The sequence below is a fragment of the Alligator mississippiensis genome, chromosome 4 (assembly GCF_030867095.1).
Source record: "Alligator mississippiensis isolate rAllMis1 chromosome 4, rAllMis1, whole genome shotgun sequence".
In the NCBI taxonomy this organism is placed as follows: domain Eukaryota; kingdom Metazoa; phylum Chordata; order Crocodylia; family Alligatoridae; genus Alligator; species Alligator mississippiensis.
Window position 1 is genome coordinate 118,500,409 of NC_081827.1, and position 17,458 is coordinate 118,517,866.

The window sequence follows — 17,458 nt, forward strand, 5'->3', positions numbered from 1 at the left end:
GGGGTGTCCTGTGGGACTGATGAAAGACCAATTTTGGAGTGAATGGACCTAAGAGCCTGTGACTACTAAAGACACTTCCCTCCCATGTCAAGTTTCCAGTCTCACTACTGCTGGGCTGTCTGCAAATACCTCTGAAAAACATTGACCAAATGTCCCCATCTATCTCTAGCACCGATCTACATCCAAGATGACAACCTGGGATTGCTTGCAATTATTCCATTAGCTCAAGTGGTAGAAGTCTCTATAGTAGACCTGTTAATGGCTCTGTTAGTTAATGTAATGACCTCACTTAGTTAATGTAGCTCTGTTAATGGCCTGTGTAGGGATCAAGATGATGTGGTATGAAGACTTTCTGGGTTTTTTTCAATTTTCTTTAACCCCCCCCCCCAAATAAATGACCAACAAAAATGATGTTAAATGAACATTAAAACTGTAAAGTAAAAAACTGAAAAAATTGGGACATGCCAAAATTAAGGTTGTCTGAGCAACTTTAATCTGGCTGATTTGTATATATGCATTATGACAAAGACATAATTGCAGACTGTATCAGGGCTTGCAAAACCCCTGATTAATTCAATGCACAGGATGGAGCTGCTCTGGAATGACTAAGGTCTGCTTCACTGCTGTAGAAGTTGGAAGTAGTGTAGTGAATGAGCCAGGAACTGTAGAAAAAAGTATTGTTAGTAGTTCCTGGAACAGTTGATGTTTTCACTGCAATAAGAGATGAAGGCTGACCCAGAGAAATGAATTTGATAGCTACCTCTGACACAGAGTTCCTGTGTGATGCTAAGAAAAATAATAAACTTTTCACAGGTAGTCACTAACTGTATGATGCTCCGCTTTTCCATGCCTGAGGTCTGATCTGCACAAGGGCTGAACACTTTCAGATATAACTGAAGTCAATCAGAGCTGTCCCTTGAACAAGGAGACTGCCATATCACACCACATTCTCTGAAATCATCAGTTGCTAGAAATCTCAAATTATGCACCCAAAATTGAAAGATCCTTTGAAAACCTTAACTGTTCTGTGCTTTATTTCCCTTCTGCAAAATGGAATATTACTACCCCTTCGCTTCACAGAGTTGAAAAGCCATACAGATACCATAGGAAAATAAAAACTTAGCAATTCTTCAAAGAAAAGCTTCATTAATTTTCACTATGTGGGTCCATATACGGAATGATAAGGAGAACACAAATGATTGAATAGCTACTCGTAAAGTGAATGTAGTTCAGGTTTTGTATGGAATGAGGCTGGGGATCTGGCAGTTAAAATTTGAAACTATGTATACACAAGGTGGCTGAATTAAGGTTGCACAAGCTGCTATAACTTTGGTTATTTCCTAACTCCCAGTGCCTCACTTTGACATCTTTAAAACACTATTTTAGTACAGCTTTCTGCTTAATACAGTATATATATAGGAATAGCTGCCTACCACTGAAATGCAGCATCTGTTTAACAGCAACAATACGTGACATTTTAGAACAGGAAGTGAAGAATGCAGTATCTAAATAAAGTGACAGTGACAATCTAGGGTAACAGAATGGAATGAAACAAGCTGGAATTCAACCAGGATCCCAGGGTTAGCAATGAAAGTTGCTACGTAATTCATTACGCCTTACTGAAAAGTAACTCAGTGACCATGTCTATACGAGACACTGACTGTGCAGTCGTTACCGGAGTTACTGCACAGTCGTGTCGAGGAATGGCTCTGGGCAATAGTCACGGGCTAATGTGCAGTCAGTGTCTTGTGTAGATGCAGCCAGTGTCACCAAAGTTAAATTAGTAAAATGTCTTAATTACAGTAAGAGGTTTAACATTTAAAATTCAATTTATTAGGGGTTTTTGTTAGCAATTTTGATTTTCTACCTGGGGACAGCTTCAGTGGTCTCACCTGTTCCTCCGAGCTGGGTTTAGGTGTCAGAGGCAGATTTTCTACAAAGTTATCATTATTCCAGGTAGGAGCCCTAGCTATTAATAATTTTCTGTAGGACAAGAGAGCCCCAATCTAAGAACTGACAATCAGAATGGCAGACTGCTACACCCATGTGGTGCTCACGTGACTTCAGTGTCCCTTCATAGAGAAACAGTGGCCCACACTCACATGGACCGAGGCTTAAATTCACTGTTAAACTGGAACAATAGAGAAGATGAGTTTCTTCCATAAGCTTCAAAACTACACATCTTTCTGGCATTAAGTGTTCTGGCAGCCCCAAAAACAAGCATAAAACAAATTACAAAGGCAACAAAAACTAAACTATAAATCCATATAACCCAGCAGGTTGTACTGGTTCACTGCATTTAAAGGGATACTGCCTGGTACTGCATTTCAGCCTACTTTTAATTGTCAAGGAAAAATATTTTCAAGATGTAATGTGAATGTCATGATTTATTAAACAAGAACATTCCCATGAAGTATTAAAAATTCAAACAAAACAGACTTGCACCACACAGATTAAAACTGACTATAAATAGAAAGTAAAAAGAAACAGTATAGTTCAGGGGTTGGCAACCCCTAGCACGTGTGCCAGTGTGGCATGTGAAGACATTTTGCTTGGCATGTGTGCCTTGGTGTGGACAGTGGGGAACCTGCAAGGGGCCTGATCCTTGTTGTGACAGCACATCCCTGGTCCCTTCCCCACCGTCTGCCCTGAAGTATGTGTGCCCCCGCTGCCAGCAACAAACTGGGCCAGAGCTCCGTTCAGCTACTTGCAGCTACCCTGCTGCCTGCTGGCCAGCAGCCTGCTTCCCTACCCCACGGCCAGCAGCAGGGGTCTGCCCAAAGCCCATGTTTGTTGTGGCAAGCAGCTGGGGGGATGCAAGCAGCTGTACCAAAGTCTGCAGAGCCCTGGCCTGGCTCAATGCTGGTGGCAGGTGCATGCATTCTTCGGGTCAGACAACGGGGAAGGAGGCGCGGGTGGGGCTGCACTGGCACAAGAATCAGGCCCCTTGCAGGTTCCCTGCCATCCAATCCTGGCACACCAACTTCTTCCAAGTTGAGGTTGTGGCTGTTTCTGGCACTCTGACCAAAAACATTGCCAACCCCTGGTTTAGTCTGACTGACCAAGCTGAGAGAAATGCAAAAACCAAACAAGCAGAAGCTGTGAAAAGTAAATTGGGCTTTTATTTTAATAATTTGAAATTCTGTAGCATAAAAATCATTTTTTTAAATGACAGTGTCCCTTTAAATGATTAATAACCACATTGCTTTTAATGTTTTTAGCCATTATTAGTGATCTTGTTGGGACTTTTGTCTCTATCTAGAGACAGAGGCATTAGGAGGAAGAGAAGGATAGGAGGTACTGTGGAGATAGCATTAGACAGGAGTAAGGATCTGTTAAGTGTACTCAGCATCAACCCTTTTACAGCTCCTACTGACTGTACAGGATGGTGCAGGGACAGAACTGATAGAGAGATCTGGGGGCTCTTCAAAACCTCTCAGTATATGATATTTCAGGAAAGAAAGTCAGAGACTGATGCAATAAATGAAATACAGAGCTCCATGGAGAGAGAGCTGCATGAAAATCATCTCAGAGGATTTGGATAACAACTTAGGGTAAGAAAAGGGAGGGTTGGGGGAAAGCTTATGTATTGATATTTGAATATGGATGATGATTTTTTTCCCCAAAGGCATGGTGTATGATGGTAGACTGGAATTATTCTCAGTAGCTAGCCAGTCACATTATGGGATAGGGAAGCTAAGGCTGGGGGGACATCTTGGGAAGAAGTTTACTAAGAAAAATGACAGTAACAAAAAAAGGCACACAAACAAATTGCACTTGGAGAGATTACAATCAACGGAAAGACTCCCACTGTCTGCAATGGGTTTTGAATTAGTCCTAGAGTATATTTACTTGGTTAGCCCCATCCATCCTCTCCATACTGGAGATCTAGACACAAATGTTTCCCTACTCATAAATACACTTTGGTCTTAACAACTTAATGTTCTAAAAACAAATGGAATGAGAGCTGGAGAAGACAAATCAAGTGAGCAGTTGGCTTTCTGATGGGTCCACATGGGGAATGCTGGTTGCTCACCAACTCTACTAAAGTAGATTTGGCAACCAAAATAGGAAATTGCCACAGGAAGGGGGAGAGGAAACTAAAACAACAAAGGAAAGGATCTTAATTTTCAAGGTGGGCAAACTATAGAAAAATGGAATTTACAATCTTATACTAAAACCACATATGAAGGTATCCAAGCAGCAGCATTCATCAAAGAGAGGAGAACTGCAATATCAGAGGGATGATTTTAATCCCAACATCCAATAAAAAGAGCAATTCACTTGAATGTAGTTTTTGGCATGGTAAGTACGATAAAAAATTAATATAAGAAGCTTCCAGATTAACATTCCAATGTTGCAAAGCAGGTCTTAGGGAAAGAGAGATCTGGATTTTGAGAGCAGACTCCCTCCTACCCTCCAGTAAAGGAAAAATGAGAGAAGTAATATCCCTCACTCACTAATGTTTCTGAGGTTCCTAATAGAAACCTTTTGTTCTTGTCAAGACATCAAAACATTCTGGATTCCTTTGGCAGAAACAAGAGGAGCCAAAAGGAGAAGTAGGAGAGCCCTGCCTCTGATTTATTTCCCCAGGGTGTGAGCAGCTCCTGCGTTTTGCACATGCTCATTTCTGTGTCCTTGTATCCTTTGGCTCACTTCATAATAAATTCTTTACCCTGATAAAACCTGGAGGGAGAGGCTGTCTTTGGGAAGGATTACCAAATTACCGAATGGGCTTCTTACCAGCAAGACACGTGGCTGACATTCAAGGGTTAGATATTAAAATTTAGAAATTTAGAAACAGAATTAAGCTCTGTAAATCAGAAGAGAAGAGGGACATTCTATCTGGCTGTGGAACAAAATCTCTTATGAATAGTTTGAATAGTGGTGTGGGACAAAATCTCCTCTCCTTGAGCTGGAAAAGGGGTTCTGCTGTAGCCAATCAGTTATGTGCAAGACTTGTTTCTTCTTGTTGTTTGTGAGCCAAGGATGGGAGAAGTAGGTGAAGGGAAGGGTAGGAAGGAGTGTCAGCAGGGTTAGTGTCAGCAGAGGTTCCGCTATACATACCACCCAGGTGCAAGTCGATGAGGTCACTGTAATAAGACTCTCCCCAATAGTCTACAACAAGGAAGTGGTGAAGACAGTTATTGAGTCATATACCCACCCTAACACCACAAAATCAAAGCAATATATGACAGACAGACAAACATGAGAGAAGGAGAGAGAGAGAGAGAGAGGGGGAAGGAGACAGATACAGAAATAACAAGAAATCATGCAGCCACATCCATGTAAATATATTTTCATACACACACACACACACACACACACACACACACACACACACACATATATATTTGTTTTGTTTTTGTTTTTTTTTTGAGTATGGGGACAGAATAATAATTCCCAGCAGGCAGGCAGGCAGGCATGGACTTCCAGGAGGAAAAGGCAAGAGGTTTGTACAGAGACTCTTCACGTAGTTCAGTTTATACCAGGACTTGACACCAACTTGTTTTCTTTTCTTGCCGAGAAGGAAAGAACTATTCTAATTTGCTTCCGTGCTGAAAAACATGTCAGAAGGAAGCAATATAGTTTATCAGAGAAGCTGCAAAAGAGGTATAAGGATTGATTTCTTGGGAGGTGAGCATGAGAAGAGAGCGCATGGGTTCAGCTCATGATTGTAGGGCACTGTATGCTGCCACAGCTGGCAACTGCATGAATACATGCATCTTAGGAAGACAAGGTACATGGCTTCTGCTAATATGGAGCATGTACTGGTGAAAACACATGTATTTTAGTGTAGGTATATGCTTAGGAAAGAAAGATTTTGTGTAGTTGTGCAAGTGTGCAGTCATACAGTGTGTATATACACCTCTGCTAGAGAAGGGCTAGCCAGCAGTCTGGTTCTACACTATGGTTCTTTGGGTAAGATGTATAATGTAGTTCCTTCTGTTTGGCTGAGCACATGATTTCCCACTACAAGTAGTTCAATTCTTAAAGAAGAGAGACTCTTTAATAGTCCTACAGTGATCTGAACGTAAGAGACATTGTCCTTATCTTTTAAAACCAGCTACCCAAGATCACTATAAAGGAAGAGTAAGGGGGGAAAAAAAGCTTCAGGAAATATTTAAGATGACGCTTCCCTCATTAGTTACTGAACTGAAATCAGTCAACAGAACATAAAACCTGATAAGGAGCCCAAACCCAACGGGTTTCACCAGGTCAGTGAATTTATATGTAAACCACTGCTAATACCTATGTTATGTACAGAGTGCCATCTTCCATGGAGCACTGGGCAGAAGGCAGAACAAAACCTTCCACACTGCTTTTCTTGCTGTGCCTTAAAAAGCAGCAGTGATGCAAAAAGAAGGACCAAGCACCTCAGTACATAGAAATTTTTATCTAGAATAGAGACCAGAATGCTTAAAGGAATTGTTTCTATGCCTTGAATTTCATCTGTGGAAATATCAGTAGGTTAGATTTTCAAAGACAGAGAGAGTAGCCTGGTATACTATTAAGGAAACTAAGTAGTTATAGGAGGAGATACACGTCTCTTAAGAATCAAAAGTAGAGTCAAATCAGATCATTAAACTTAAGAATAAATAATTAAATATTCACGTTTCTACAGGGCAAAAGATTAACAGTAGTGTGCCTCATCACCTGTACAATAATTGTAGTGATAAAATATTTACTGTAGATTGAAAAAAAGTGTGAACAATGAGATGGAAATACTGGAAGATAAAAATATTTATCCTAGTCAAAACTAAAATAGATCAAGGAACTTCTTGAAGGGCCTAACTAAACTAGGTGAATGAGCCCGCATGATGGTACATGATATTCTGTTTTGATGAATACAAGATAATGCAAATAGAAAGGAATAATCTGAGCTGTTAATTGTTGTGGCTAGGTCCTAATTTAACTGTAACTTCTTAGAGTCTGGCACCACCATGAGCAATGGAAAAGTCTGCTCAGTTGCAGTCAATAAGCAAACAAAATGTTAAGATGTATATAGAATAGATGAATTGAAACTATTTTAATGAATCATATGAATAGATAATGAATTCTCACCAACAATACTGCTTTTAGTTTTTGTCACCATCTCAAAAAGATACTGCAGAAATATAAGCAGTACAAAGGTGGATAATAAGAAAAATTAAAGTCACAAAGAGATTTATATTTTAGGAGAAATTTAAGACTCTTCAGGGTAGAAAAGAGATCAAAAGGGGACATAAAAGAGATGATGAATGGTGTTGAAAAGCAGATTTGGTGCTTGTTTATTTGTTTTTTTCTTTATCATACAAGAATAAAGGGGGAGGAAATCAAAAGGCAGAAAATCTGAAAGGAAATACTGTGACAATGCATGCATTAGGCCATGAGACTCACTGCTAGAAAGCATGTTAATGCATACAAGGTATAAATAATAACTAAGAACACGAGAAGTGTCATGCTCGGTCAGACCAGTGGTCTATCTAGCCCAGCGGTCTATCTAGCCCAGCATCCCATCTCTGACGCTAGCGTGAATTGTGCGCTTTAGAGGGAGAACACTGAACCAGATATACCTGGAGTGATCCATCCCCTATTCATTACTTTCCCTGGCATCCGCCATTACTGGCTCAGAGATGCCAGAGGAAACATCTCCAACCATTCTGTTTAACTGTTATTAATGGATCTATCATCCAGGAATTTGTCTAGTCCCTTTTTGGACCTGGCTATGCTATCCGCCTCTATCACCTCCTGTGCCAATCAATACCACAAGTTAACTATGCATCGTGTAAAAAAGTACTTACTCTTGCTAGTTTTAAACCTGTCTCTTACTCATTTCAGTGGCTGCCCCCTAGTTCTAATATTCTGGGACTTTGTGAATAACAGTTTTCTGTTCATTTTGTCCACACCCTTCATGATTTTATAGACCTCTATCGTATCCCTGTTCAGCCTTCTCCTTTCCAAACTACAGAGTCTTTGCCTTTTTAGTCTCTTCTTGTATGGCAACTGCTGCATACCTCTCATCATTTTGGTTGTCTTCTTTGTACCTTTTTCAATTGTATTACATCCTTTTTGAAATGCAGAGACCAGACAGTATTCACGATGTGGGTGCACCATGGATTTGTATAATGGCATGATGATATTCTTAGTTTTGTTTTCAATTCCCTTCTTAATGACGCTCATCATTTTATTGGCTTTTTCTGGTTGCTGCTGCACATTGAGCTGATGTTTTTAGAGAACTATCTACAATGACTCTAAGGTCTCTTCCCCGAGTCATATCAGCTAATTCAGAATCCAGCACTGTGTACATATAATTAAGTTTATTTTTCTCCATGTGCATTACCTTGCATATGTTGACACTGAAGTTCGTCTGCCATATTTTTACCCACTCACTTATTTTGGTAAGATTTTTCTGCAGCTCCTCTCTGTCAGTTTGGGATTTGACTACCTGGAATAATTTGGTATCATCTGCAAACCTGGAGATTTCACTGTGCACCCCCCACTTCCAGATCACTAATGAAAATGTTGAACAAAATTGGGCCTAATGTAGATCCCACTTTAGACCTCCCTCCATTCTGAAAAGTGACCATCTTTTAACCAGCTCTCAGTCCATGAGACAACCTTTCCTCCAATCCCATAGTAACTCAGTTTAAGAAAAAAAAAAAGAAAAGCTTTTGGCAAGGGACCTTGTTGAAAGCTTTATGAAAGTCCAAATGTATTGTCAACTGGATCCCCTTTGTCCATGTCCTTGCTAACACTCTCAAAGAACTCCAGAAGGTTGGAGAAGCAGGATTTCCCTTTACAATGGAAAGTTAGAAATGGAAAGTTTAAGGGGCAACTGAAAACAGCTTAAGAGCTCCGTATTTTGCCTACCTTACCGGCATCCTTCTTCCTACCATTGGCCTGGCAGACTCTACAAACCTGAAGGGAGGACCAACATATCTAGTACATTATAGGAACATCTAAAATTAATAACAATAATAACAATTTAAACCTTCATGTTTCAAAACAAAAGTGAACCTGTAATTAAAGTTGGAAAGAAATTTCTCCTTAGGACACACAATACTTACTACAGCTTGGTATTTTTCCCTGAAGCATCTAATGCTGGCTACCATCTCAGAGTATGACCAGATGAACTATTTATCACAAGTTAAAAGGGACATGGAATTACTGTGTCAGTTGCTCTGCAGCAACTACTTTCATGCATACTCTCACTCTGCAGTAAATGGAACCTGAGAACGAACATACTGAAGTTGAGGTTTCCCACAGAGTAAGAGCATGAACACACCCAGATACCACACAGCAGCTGATGCACAGTGATGCCCTACACTGTTTATTGTAGCAAATAATTTGTTTGCCCTAAATCCTAAAAGAGGATGTTGGACTAGATGATCCACTGGTATGATCTTGTATAGTTATTTCTCTACATCTAGATTTCAGCTTCTGTATTGACAAACTATGTAATAAAGCTGTGTTTCCTTCACCCTAATTAAATGCCAGCACATTTTTCTATCTGTAGGAAATTATTAAGCAGAAGTGGTCCTCTTTAGATGTTGTATCACACTGTATACATTTTCTCTCTTTTTTAACCCCCTTACTTGTAAGAATTCATTAAGAGACAGGCCATACATGACCCAAAACATAAGAGCAAGACTCAAGACCTTGCTATATAATGGCATTTGCAGTGGTTTCAGATGCAGCAATCATTGCCAGGTGAGTGTCTGAGGCAATGCCACTGTCTCCATTGAGAAACAAGATGTATGCTATGTTTAAGATGAAGATGTGTGCGCGTGTGTGTGCATGCGCGCGCGCGCACACACACACACACACACACACACACACACAGAGGCAAGCCTGGGAAGTGTGGGAGAGAGGTTATGTTTTGACCTGTGTTTCATCCAACATTGGTTTAAGACTTTTTCTGGAATAGATGCATTTTCTGTTCATTCTGTGCAAAATTTGGAAGAGTCCAAACTGCTGAATCCTTTTTGATAAGATAAAACTTAACTAGAACAACTATTTGGTGGAAATAAGTTGTTTTACAAGACCAGAGCACCTCCTAGAGACTGGCTGAAGCAAGAGTCTCTCTTAATAGCACATGGAGTAATGTGCAGTCCCATAATCCTCCTTTAAGAAATGATCACAAGCATTCAAGGTAAGCCAGAGCTAGCTTTAGGTTTTTGTGAGGTTCTATAAGAAGTTATACAAGGCCCTAAATTTTCCCTTCACCAGATATCCCAAACCACTCTCAATTATTCCTTGCCTTCTATGATGCTTCTTCTAGATTGTGGTGGCAATCTCTACCTGGATGTCAGCAGCAGGAGGATAAAGAAGAAAGAATTCAGGATGACAGGAGAAAAAAATTAAAGAATAACTAGAGAGGAGAGTTGTATTAATAAACTGCAATAACTGGTAATTCAGGAAAGACAGTAGAGCCATATATAAATGCAAAAATAGTATAGAGATTGGAGTGCCATTGCAGATGTGTTATTAAATCAGATAGTTTTTGAACCCCCACATTAAGCAGTCAGTTGGAACATAAAATCCAGTGAAGTGGTCAAGCAAGTACTCCTATGCTGACCACATGACTCAAGTGAAGAGCTTTGTTTTAATTAGCCACTGTTAATTAAACTGTTTCTACAGGCACTTTCAGAATGTCGGACTAAGGTAGAAACAAAGTGAGATGGCTGAGTAGTAACTAGTGAAGACTATGACAGATCTTTCTTTCAGTGACTCTTCAGCACGCAAACAAGTTCAGTCCTTACAGAAATGGTGGCTGCACTTTCACCACGGTGCACAGGCAGCAAGCTGTGCCAACTTTCAAACAGCTCTCCAATTATTAACATTTCTGATTTCTAGCCCCTATGGTGTAGTGATCACATCCAGGCCTGCCAGACACATGCACTTGCATTTGCCTGTTGGGTATTTCTTATTGGACCTTTTCGTTTTAACATGGGATTAGTATTGCTGAATTGGTGTTTCACGGGGAAATAAAAGTAGAAATGTATCCTTCAAAATGCATGTTCTCATATAACCTTCCACCCTGGGTTGGCACCGGGTAATGGTCATTTCATTTAGCCACATATACATATACTACATTCCCTTAACAACATGACATGGTGACACCGTTTGGTACATGTGTGGATTTCTGCTATATACAACTTGGTGAGAAGGTTATCATTGTGCTGGGCTGTACATTGAGGAGAAAGTACCTGCTGAAGCTGTTCTGTGATGGTCCCTTGAAAGGACGCTAACTTGGATAATACAATACACTACAGAAAACACACACGCTGTTTCACAGTTAGTTCTCCCTCACCTACAAAAGAGGCTCTTCTTACTATAGCAGTTTTATGCAAGTCCCCACTAGAAAACCTCTGTGCAATTGCACTAGGAAGCAACTAATATTCAGACCAACGTATTTGGCTCCAACAATGAATAGACAAGCATTTCCTGAGTTCCAACCCAAGGCAAATGCCTCAGAGACTTTTGATAGGGAGTAAAATGCCAGAGTTAGAAAACCATCAGGAAAAACTGGGTCTCAAAGTTCCAATGGGAAAAAAAGAATAGATTCATGAGCCAATTCCAGGATAAAATACTGTACTTGTACTTTCAAAGTGCACCCCTTGTCTCTAAAAAACTAAATTATTATGAACTTTTGCATAACTGTTATCAGCTCTTGCATGGGCATTTAATTAACAAACATTAAAAACAAATACTGTAAGGTACCTGCTTCTCCCCTAAGGGCCTTTTCCACTGCAACCCCTCTCTCCTCCAGCTGTCTCTGCTTCTCTTCTACCTGCTCCAGCTGTCTTTGGATGATCTGTTAGAGAGTAGGAGGGAAGCACTTTCATCAGTAAGTATTCCCATACTGTCACAGTCAGTCGCTTGGCCCCAAATGACTGCTTCCTTCCCTTTCACCCAGAAACTCCAAAAAGAATGTTCAACTGGACAGATGATGGCTTAGAGGCAGGTCATGGTCACTTCCGCTTAGGAGAGATATGCTTCCTTCATAAAACTAGGGCAAACAGGCAATATTGCAACTCCCCAATGCAAGAGGTGGTGCAGTTTGCTTAGGATGAGAACACAAATGGCAAGAGTACTCAAGTAATAAATCAATTTGATAACAGCTAAGGCATCAAAATCTCACAACTTATCTGGCTAATACAATTATCACTATCATAGCTGAATCAAATATTATTCAGTCATTTGCTGTAACACTCAATTAATGGCGTTTTTATGCAGTGGTAGGATGTCCAACTATAGAAAGAGCCTATAGGATGTGATATTCACAAATTGCCATTTTTCTTGCTCTGCTTCATCACAATAGCTTCGAGAAACTTCTAATGTTTGAGATAGGGCACCCAACACAAGGGAGTGAGTGGAAGCAGTAAAATCCTATTAATACAGAGGAGAGTACGCTGCCCTGAGCTTCTAGAAAGAGGCAGCATGTAAATCTAATACATAAATACATATAGTTTCCTTGCACACCTCTGCTGAGTGACTGTATAATGTGGCTTGCCTGGACAGTACAGAGCATGTTTTTCCAGGACAAAAGCATTTTCAGGTACTACCTGAGCTCTGTGTAATCTCTTTAGCTCCTCCTGCTTGGCTTGTCGCCGGGCGGCTTTCTGCACTCGCCTGGTGAGCTTGGCATTCAGTTCCTCCTCTGTGTAAGTTCTCTGCAGATGGAAAAACAAAAGCAGATTTCACTTGCATGCAGGTAAGTATTGGTGAAAAGGAAGGTCCCTCCTCTCCTTTAACCTTGCAAAAGAGCTGATCCTTCACTAGCAGCCCTTTCTCAAACAGTCAAGCTGTTCTAGGCACACAGGTGTTTGCAGTGAAGCAAGTGACACTCTCCAGGTCAACAAGGAGTGAAGAAGCGTGTGGGCCAACTGCAAAGTCTAAAGACCCAGTCTGTATAGAAAAATTGAACTCATTTAATTAAGTTTATTTCTAAAAAGATTTAGAGCATATGCAAATAAACTCTTTACTGAACATCAAAAAGGATAGAGCTTTACCACATATCACCTGCTCTGTGGTAGGTGGGCATGTCCTTACCCTGCAGTAGACAACAGCTAACCTGTGGTCATTCAACACTTTCACTGAAACAGACTCAATGGAAGATGCTAAGCTTTTCCTAAGTGAAGTGTGCACATGGGCAATTACCACAGAGCAGCTGATGCATGGGAAATCCTTCCTCCTTTCTACTTTGTGGTAAACAGTTTATTTGCACAAATCCTTAGTTAAAATTGCACAATCCCTTTGTGTGAACACTCTTAAATCACTCTGTACTAACAGATTATGGGCTTGTCTATTTGGGAAAGTTATACTTATATAAGCTAAATGTGAATTTAAATTGACTTGGTTCTGCAGGTATGACCCCCCTCCCACCTCACCTCACTACCATATAAGCACTCTTATTCTGGCATAACAGTGTCCACATGGGGAAGTTCAACTGATAAAACTGTTTTGGCTTAGCTGCTAAACTTTGTAGTGGCTGAAGTTAAATTGGTGCAATTTCTGTATGTATAGACAAGCCCAAAGAGACCCGAATGTAAGAATGGTTGAGAGAGGAACTAGGACTGATTATAACAACATGATTTGTCTGTGTAAAAGGTGCAACCACCTTTTCAGTGATTTTGGCTGACTGTGTTGTAGCCTACATGGACACTGGGTTACAGGACTTAAAAGGGTTTCATAACTGTGTGCATACATACACACATACACACACAGATTCAACAATTAAGGGAAACAGACACTTTCTTCTCCATAATCAAGGCCAATTCTGAGACTGTATCATCAGGACACATCAAGTCAAAGGTCAAACTATTGGGAAAAGACGACCTAAGTTTCTTTTCTCTATTTTATCTAATTAACTGTCTCATCTATTCTTAGTGAATTTACACTATTACAAGCCCTAACTGAAAAGTCCATTTCTGTAAGATTGTTCTAAATAACCTGTATCTTCAGTAGAGTTTAAAGTCAATGTGCAGCGACCTCTGAGACTTCTAAACCAAGAGAGATGGTATATGGACCATCACCAGCTCTCCAAGGGAAATACGTTAATATTTTGCCTCTCCGTTCTTTTGCTCATAATCCACAAAGAATATCCAAGTTAAAAAGGCAAATTAATAGGGACTGACAGTAAATGATTCTGTATGAGAGTCTAAGATTCTACCTGTGACTATAAACTGGGGGTGTTGATGGAGTTTATGAAAGAGTGATATTCCTGAAAAATGAATGTAACTTCTGTCCTTTGAATTCAACCCGAGGTAGAATTTCATTAAGATTTCAGGGGGTATCCAAGAGTATTGAAGGATCCTAAAAGCCAACACAGTCACTTGCTTTTGTATGGTGAGACTGTTCTTGAAACACATATCGCAGTACATGTTCTACCTAGCAAATCGGCAGATTATGAGGCTAAGGGTTCTAAAAGCATCTGAAGCTCCAGAACATCTTGCAGCATGATGAACCACCCACTTTTTGTACTTCATATTGCATTGATTATTACATGCATTCTAACAAGGCACAAAGTTTTGGGTCCTAGGATTCATGTTCCACATAATAGATAATTTCAAGGAAGATTCTGCTGCCAATGTTTGCTAACATTTCATGCATGCACAGTTAAGGGTCATGGTGTTAGTGCAAATGTGGTGTGGGGCTATGGATTCAATGGGTTAATAAAATGGGCATGCATGCAACAATGGCCAGCTAATGGGAATGGAGACACTACCTTTGACGAGTATGATCTCTTGAATGCCAAGGCGTGTGGTACATAAATCGACTTTAAAAGGGGAATGATAACAGAAAAAAAATAAAAAACAAACAAACAAAATGGAGCAAAATCAGTTCAACATTGAAAATAAATGCAAAATAATAAAACAAAGCTGTTTTTAAATGCAACAAAATGGCACAAATGATGAACTTGGTGCGGCTCAGTTACACACAATGGAAGGTGTCTCATCACAAACCAATTTATGCTCTCCTGAAGGCAATTCTGAGTAGCCTTATGGGAGGTAATTCAGCCTAGAGATCCCGTCGGAGGTTTCTGTAGTCCCAGAACACTATGGATTTAACCCCTCTCCGGCAATAAGTATATGGAAATGTGTAGACAGACAAAATGCGTGTTCAAAGTTTGGAATGACAGAATGAGGTGAGTTTGCTTTGAGGTTAGTTTGTTTTGATATGAACCAGTTCAGTCAAGCATATATTGCTATTAAAAATAAACAAACACACATACAACCGAGTTCACTTAGAAACAGAAAAATATTTTGTTTGGGAAGACTCAAGGTTTGCCTGGTTCATCCTTTATTTCTTGCCAGGAAAAAAAATGCTTTCAGCAAATTTATCCAAAAATAACAGTGATGAATGTCTCTGAATCACAGGTTCACATTCACTAACATTAGAGCAATTCATTAAACTGTTGTGGTCATTTGCATTACATTAGAACCTTAATCAAGGCTCAGGACCCCACTAAGGTAGATGCAATACAATTCTGTAACAATGAAGACGGTCCATTTCATGTGTCAATGAACAATTCCCTACTCTTTATTAAGCAAGTGCCATATAACTGGGTTTTGCCTTTACCTGGACTGTCATGTGACTCACTTAGTTGCACGTGTAGATGCACCCACAGAAACCTAAGTCAACTCCAGCACAGTATGCACAGGAGTTTATTGCTGCCAGGCACTGCGTTTACATGTGCACCCAGGACTTCAGCACACTGTGCCAGGTCAGAGCAGTTCCAACTGGCAGGGGGCTCCAAGGGTCAGCCTGGGGCATAAGGGTGCTTCAGTGTAGGGCTAGCTGGCAGAGAGCTCCCACATTGAAGCACCCTTGTGCTCTAGCCAGCCCCATCAGTGTGTTGCAGAGCACTAAATAAAGCCAACACAGGGTAGTACTTGTGTTAACACCAACCTATGGTGGTGCTTATTAGTTTACTATGGTCTAATAGGGCTGTATGTATAGATGCTGAGAAGTTTACTCTGGAGCTAATTTGGCAACTCCACAGTAAACATCTCGTGTAATTTCTTCACGCTTCAGAGCAGCAGGAGCTGCAGCTCTTTTGCTGTCTCAGTGACACACTTTTCCTCATTTCTGTTCTACTGTCTCTCAGAAGTTCTGGGGCTTTTATGGTTTAAGTGTTGCCCTTTGTACATTAAAAACAAGCTCTGGGTTCTACTACCAAGATCTTATTCATCACTTTGCAAGCTAGGGAAATACTCTTTGAGAAGAGGATACATCTCATAAATCAATGGAAGCTAATATTGGCTACCTTAATAAGACATGTCCAAGGAGTTTTAGGGACAGAGATAGCAACACTTACTACATTGGTACAGGCTAAATCCTGATGCATGTTTTTTGGAAAGTTTCATTGCAGAAAGCAAAAGCAATGGCTCAATGAGGAGCTGTGCTTAGAGTCAGTAATAACTGGCTCTTTTCTCTTGTCATTTCAACTCAAAAAGTAAGAAATGTAGTTGCTATCTCATCTATCCAAAGAATATAACACCACACAGGTGAAGTGACTGTACTCTGCCTAGTATTTTTAAGCAAGGTTAATTTCCATTGTGCAATGAGAAGCAGAGGGCACCATGCCATCCTGGGCAAAGTGCCAGCATTTAGCATTTAATTAAAATCAATCACAAATGAAAATCTGAAAAATATGCAAACTGTAGTATTTAAGCAATCTGCCCACAACAGGAAAAGTACACCTGATCACAACACCATGTACTGCACACTAACAATGACACATGCACACACACATGCACACCCCAGACATATGCCTTTCAGCACACATCCCACAGGGGAATTACATTACCATTCTTTAAATGAGGCATCTGTTAAAAGACACCAGACTAGGCAATGCCAAGTTAATTCACTGCTGATCACTAATGCTACTAAGAGCAGATTAAACAGGGCAAGGCCTCTGGGAAGCAAGGTCAATACAGCAACCAAAGAAAAGCAGCATCAGCTGATTTTAGTCTACAAGGAGTTCAGATAAAAGTTATGTAGCACAAAGAAAGCCACCTCTTCCTCATAATAAAAAGCTGGCTGAGGCAGTTTGTAGTTAAAAGGCACAAACCCTAAAATCAGCGCTGCCAATTTGCCAGTCCTACCCCAGATACATTTCTTTCAGCAGCGCAGCATGCCCGGGTGTGGTATAAAGGCTCTACATCCCTGGACATAGGATCTGTTTTCAGGCCTTTGGCTGACATCTCTGTGGTATGGTCCCTCTGAATGAGTGCATGTACTCCCAAATCACTGTTCCTAGAAAGCACAGGCAGGCACTGAGAAAGCAGTTCCTTAACTGTCACTTCAGCAACAGCAAATGGGAGGTTACTAGACAAGAAAACAATACCCTTGGCTGTCTTACTGCTAGTGTGAAAGGGCTTAAAAATTAAAAAAAAAAAAAAAGAATATGTCCATTTTGTTCGGTATCAGGATACTGGAACAGCAACCAGTGATCTGTCTTCTGCAA

The 17,458-nt window shown here is 40.3% G+C and overlaps 1 protein-coding gene across 8 annotated transcripts in view; it reads right to left on the reverse strand.

Annotated features, from left to right (window-relative positions):
* The window catches only part of MICAL3 (microtubule associated monooxygenase, calponin and LIM domain containing 3), a 261,969-nt gene that overhangs the window by 21,355 nt on the left and 223,156 nt on the right, over positions 1 to 17,458 (reverse strand). For 6 of the 8 annotated variants that reach the window (XM_059726523.1, XM_059726524.1, XM_059726525.1 and 3 more), the window contains 4 exons: positions 14,714 to 14,764; positions 12,552 to 12,659; positions 11,707 to 11,800; positions 5,068 to 5,118 (listed from right to left, as the gene is read on the reverse strand). In XM_059726523.1, the coding sequence (XP_059582506.1) occupies positions 5,068 to 5,118; positions 11,707 to 11,800; positions 12,552 to 12,659; positions 14,714 to 14,764 (304 nt within the window). The remainder of the gene's footprint in view (positions 1 to 5,067; positions 5,119 to 11,706; positions 11,801 to 12,551; positions 12,660 to 14,713; positions 14,765 to 17,458) is intronic. The other 2 variants (XM_059726527.1, XM_059726526.1) reach the window with 2 other exon arrangements.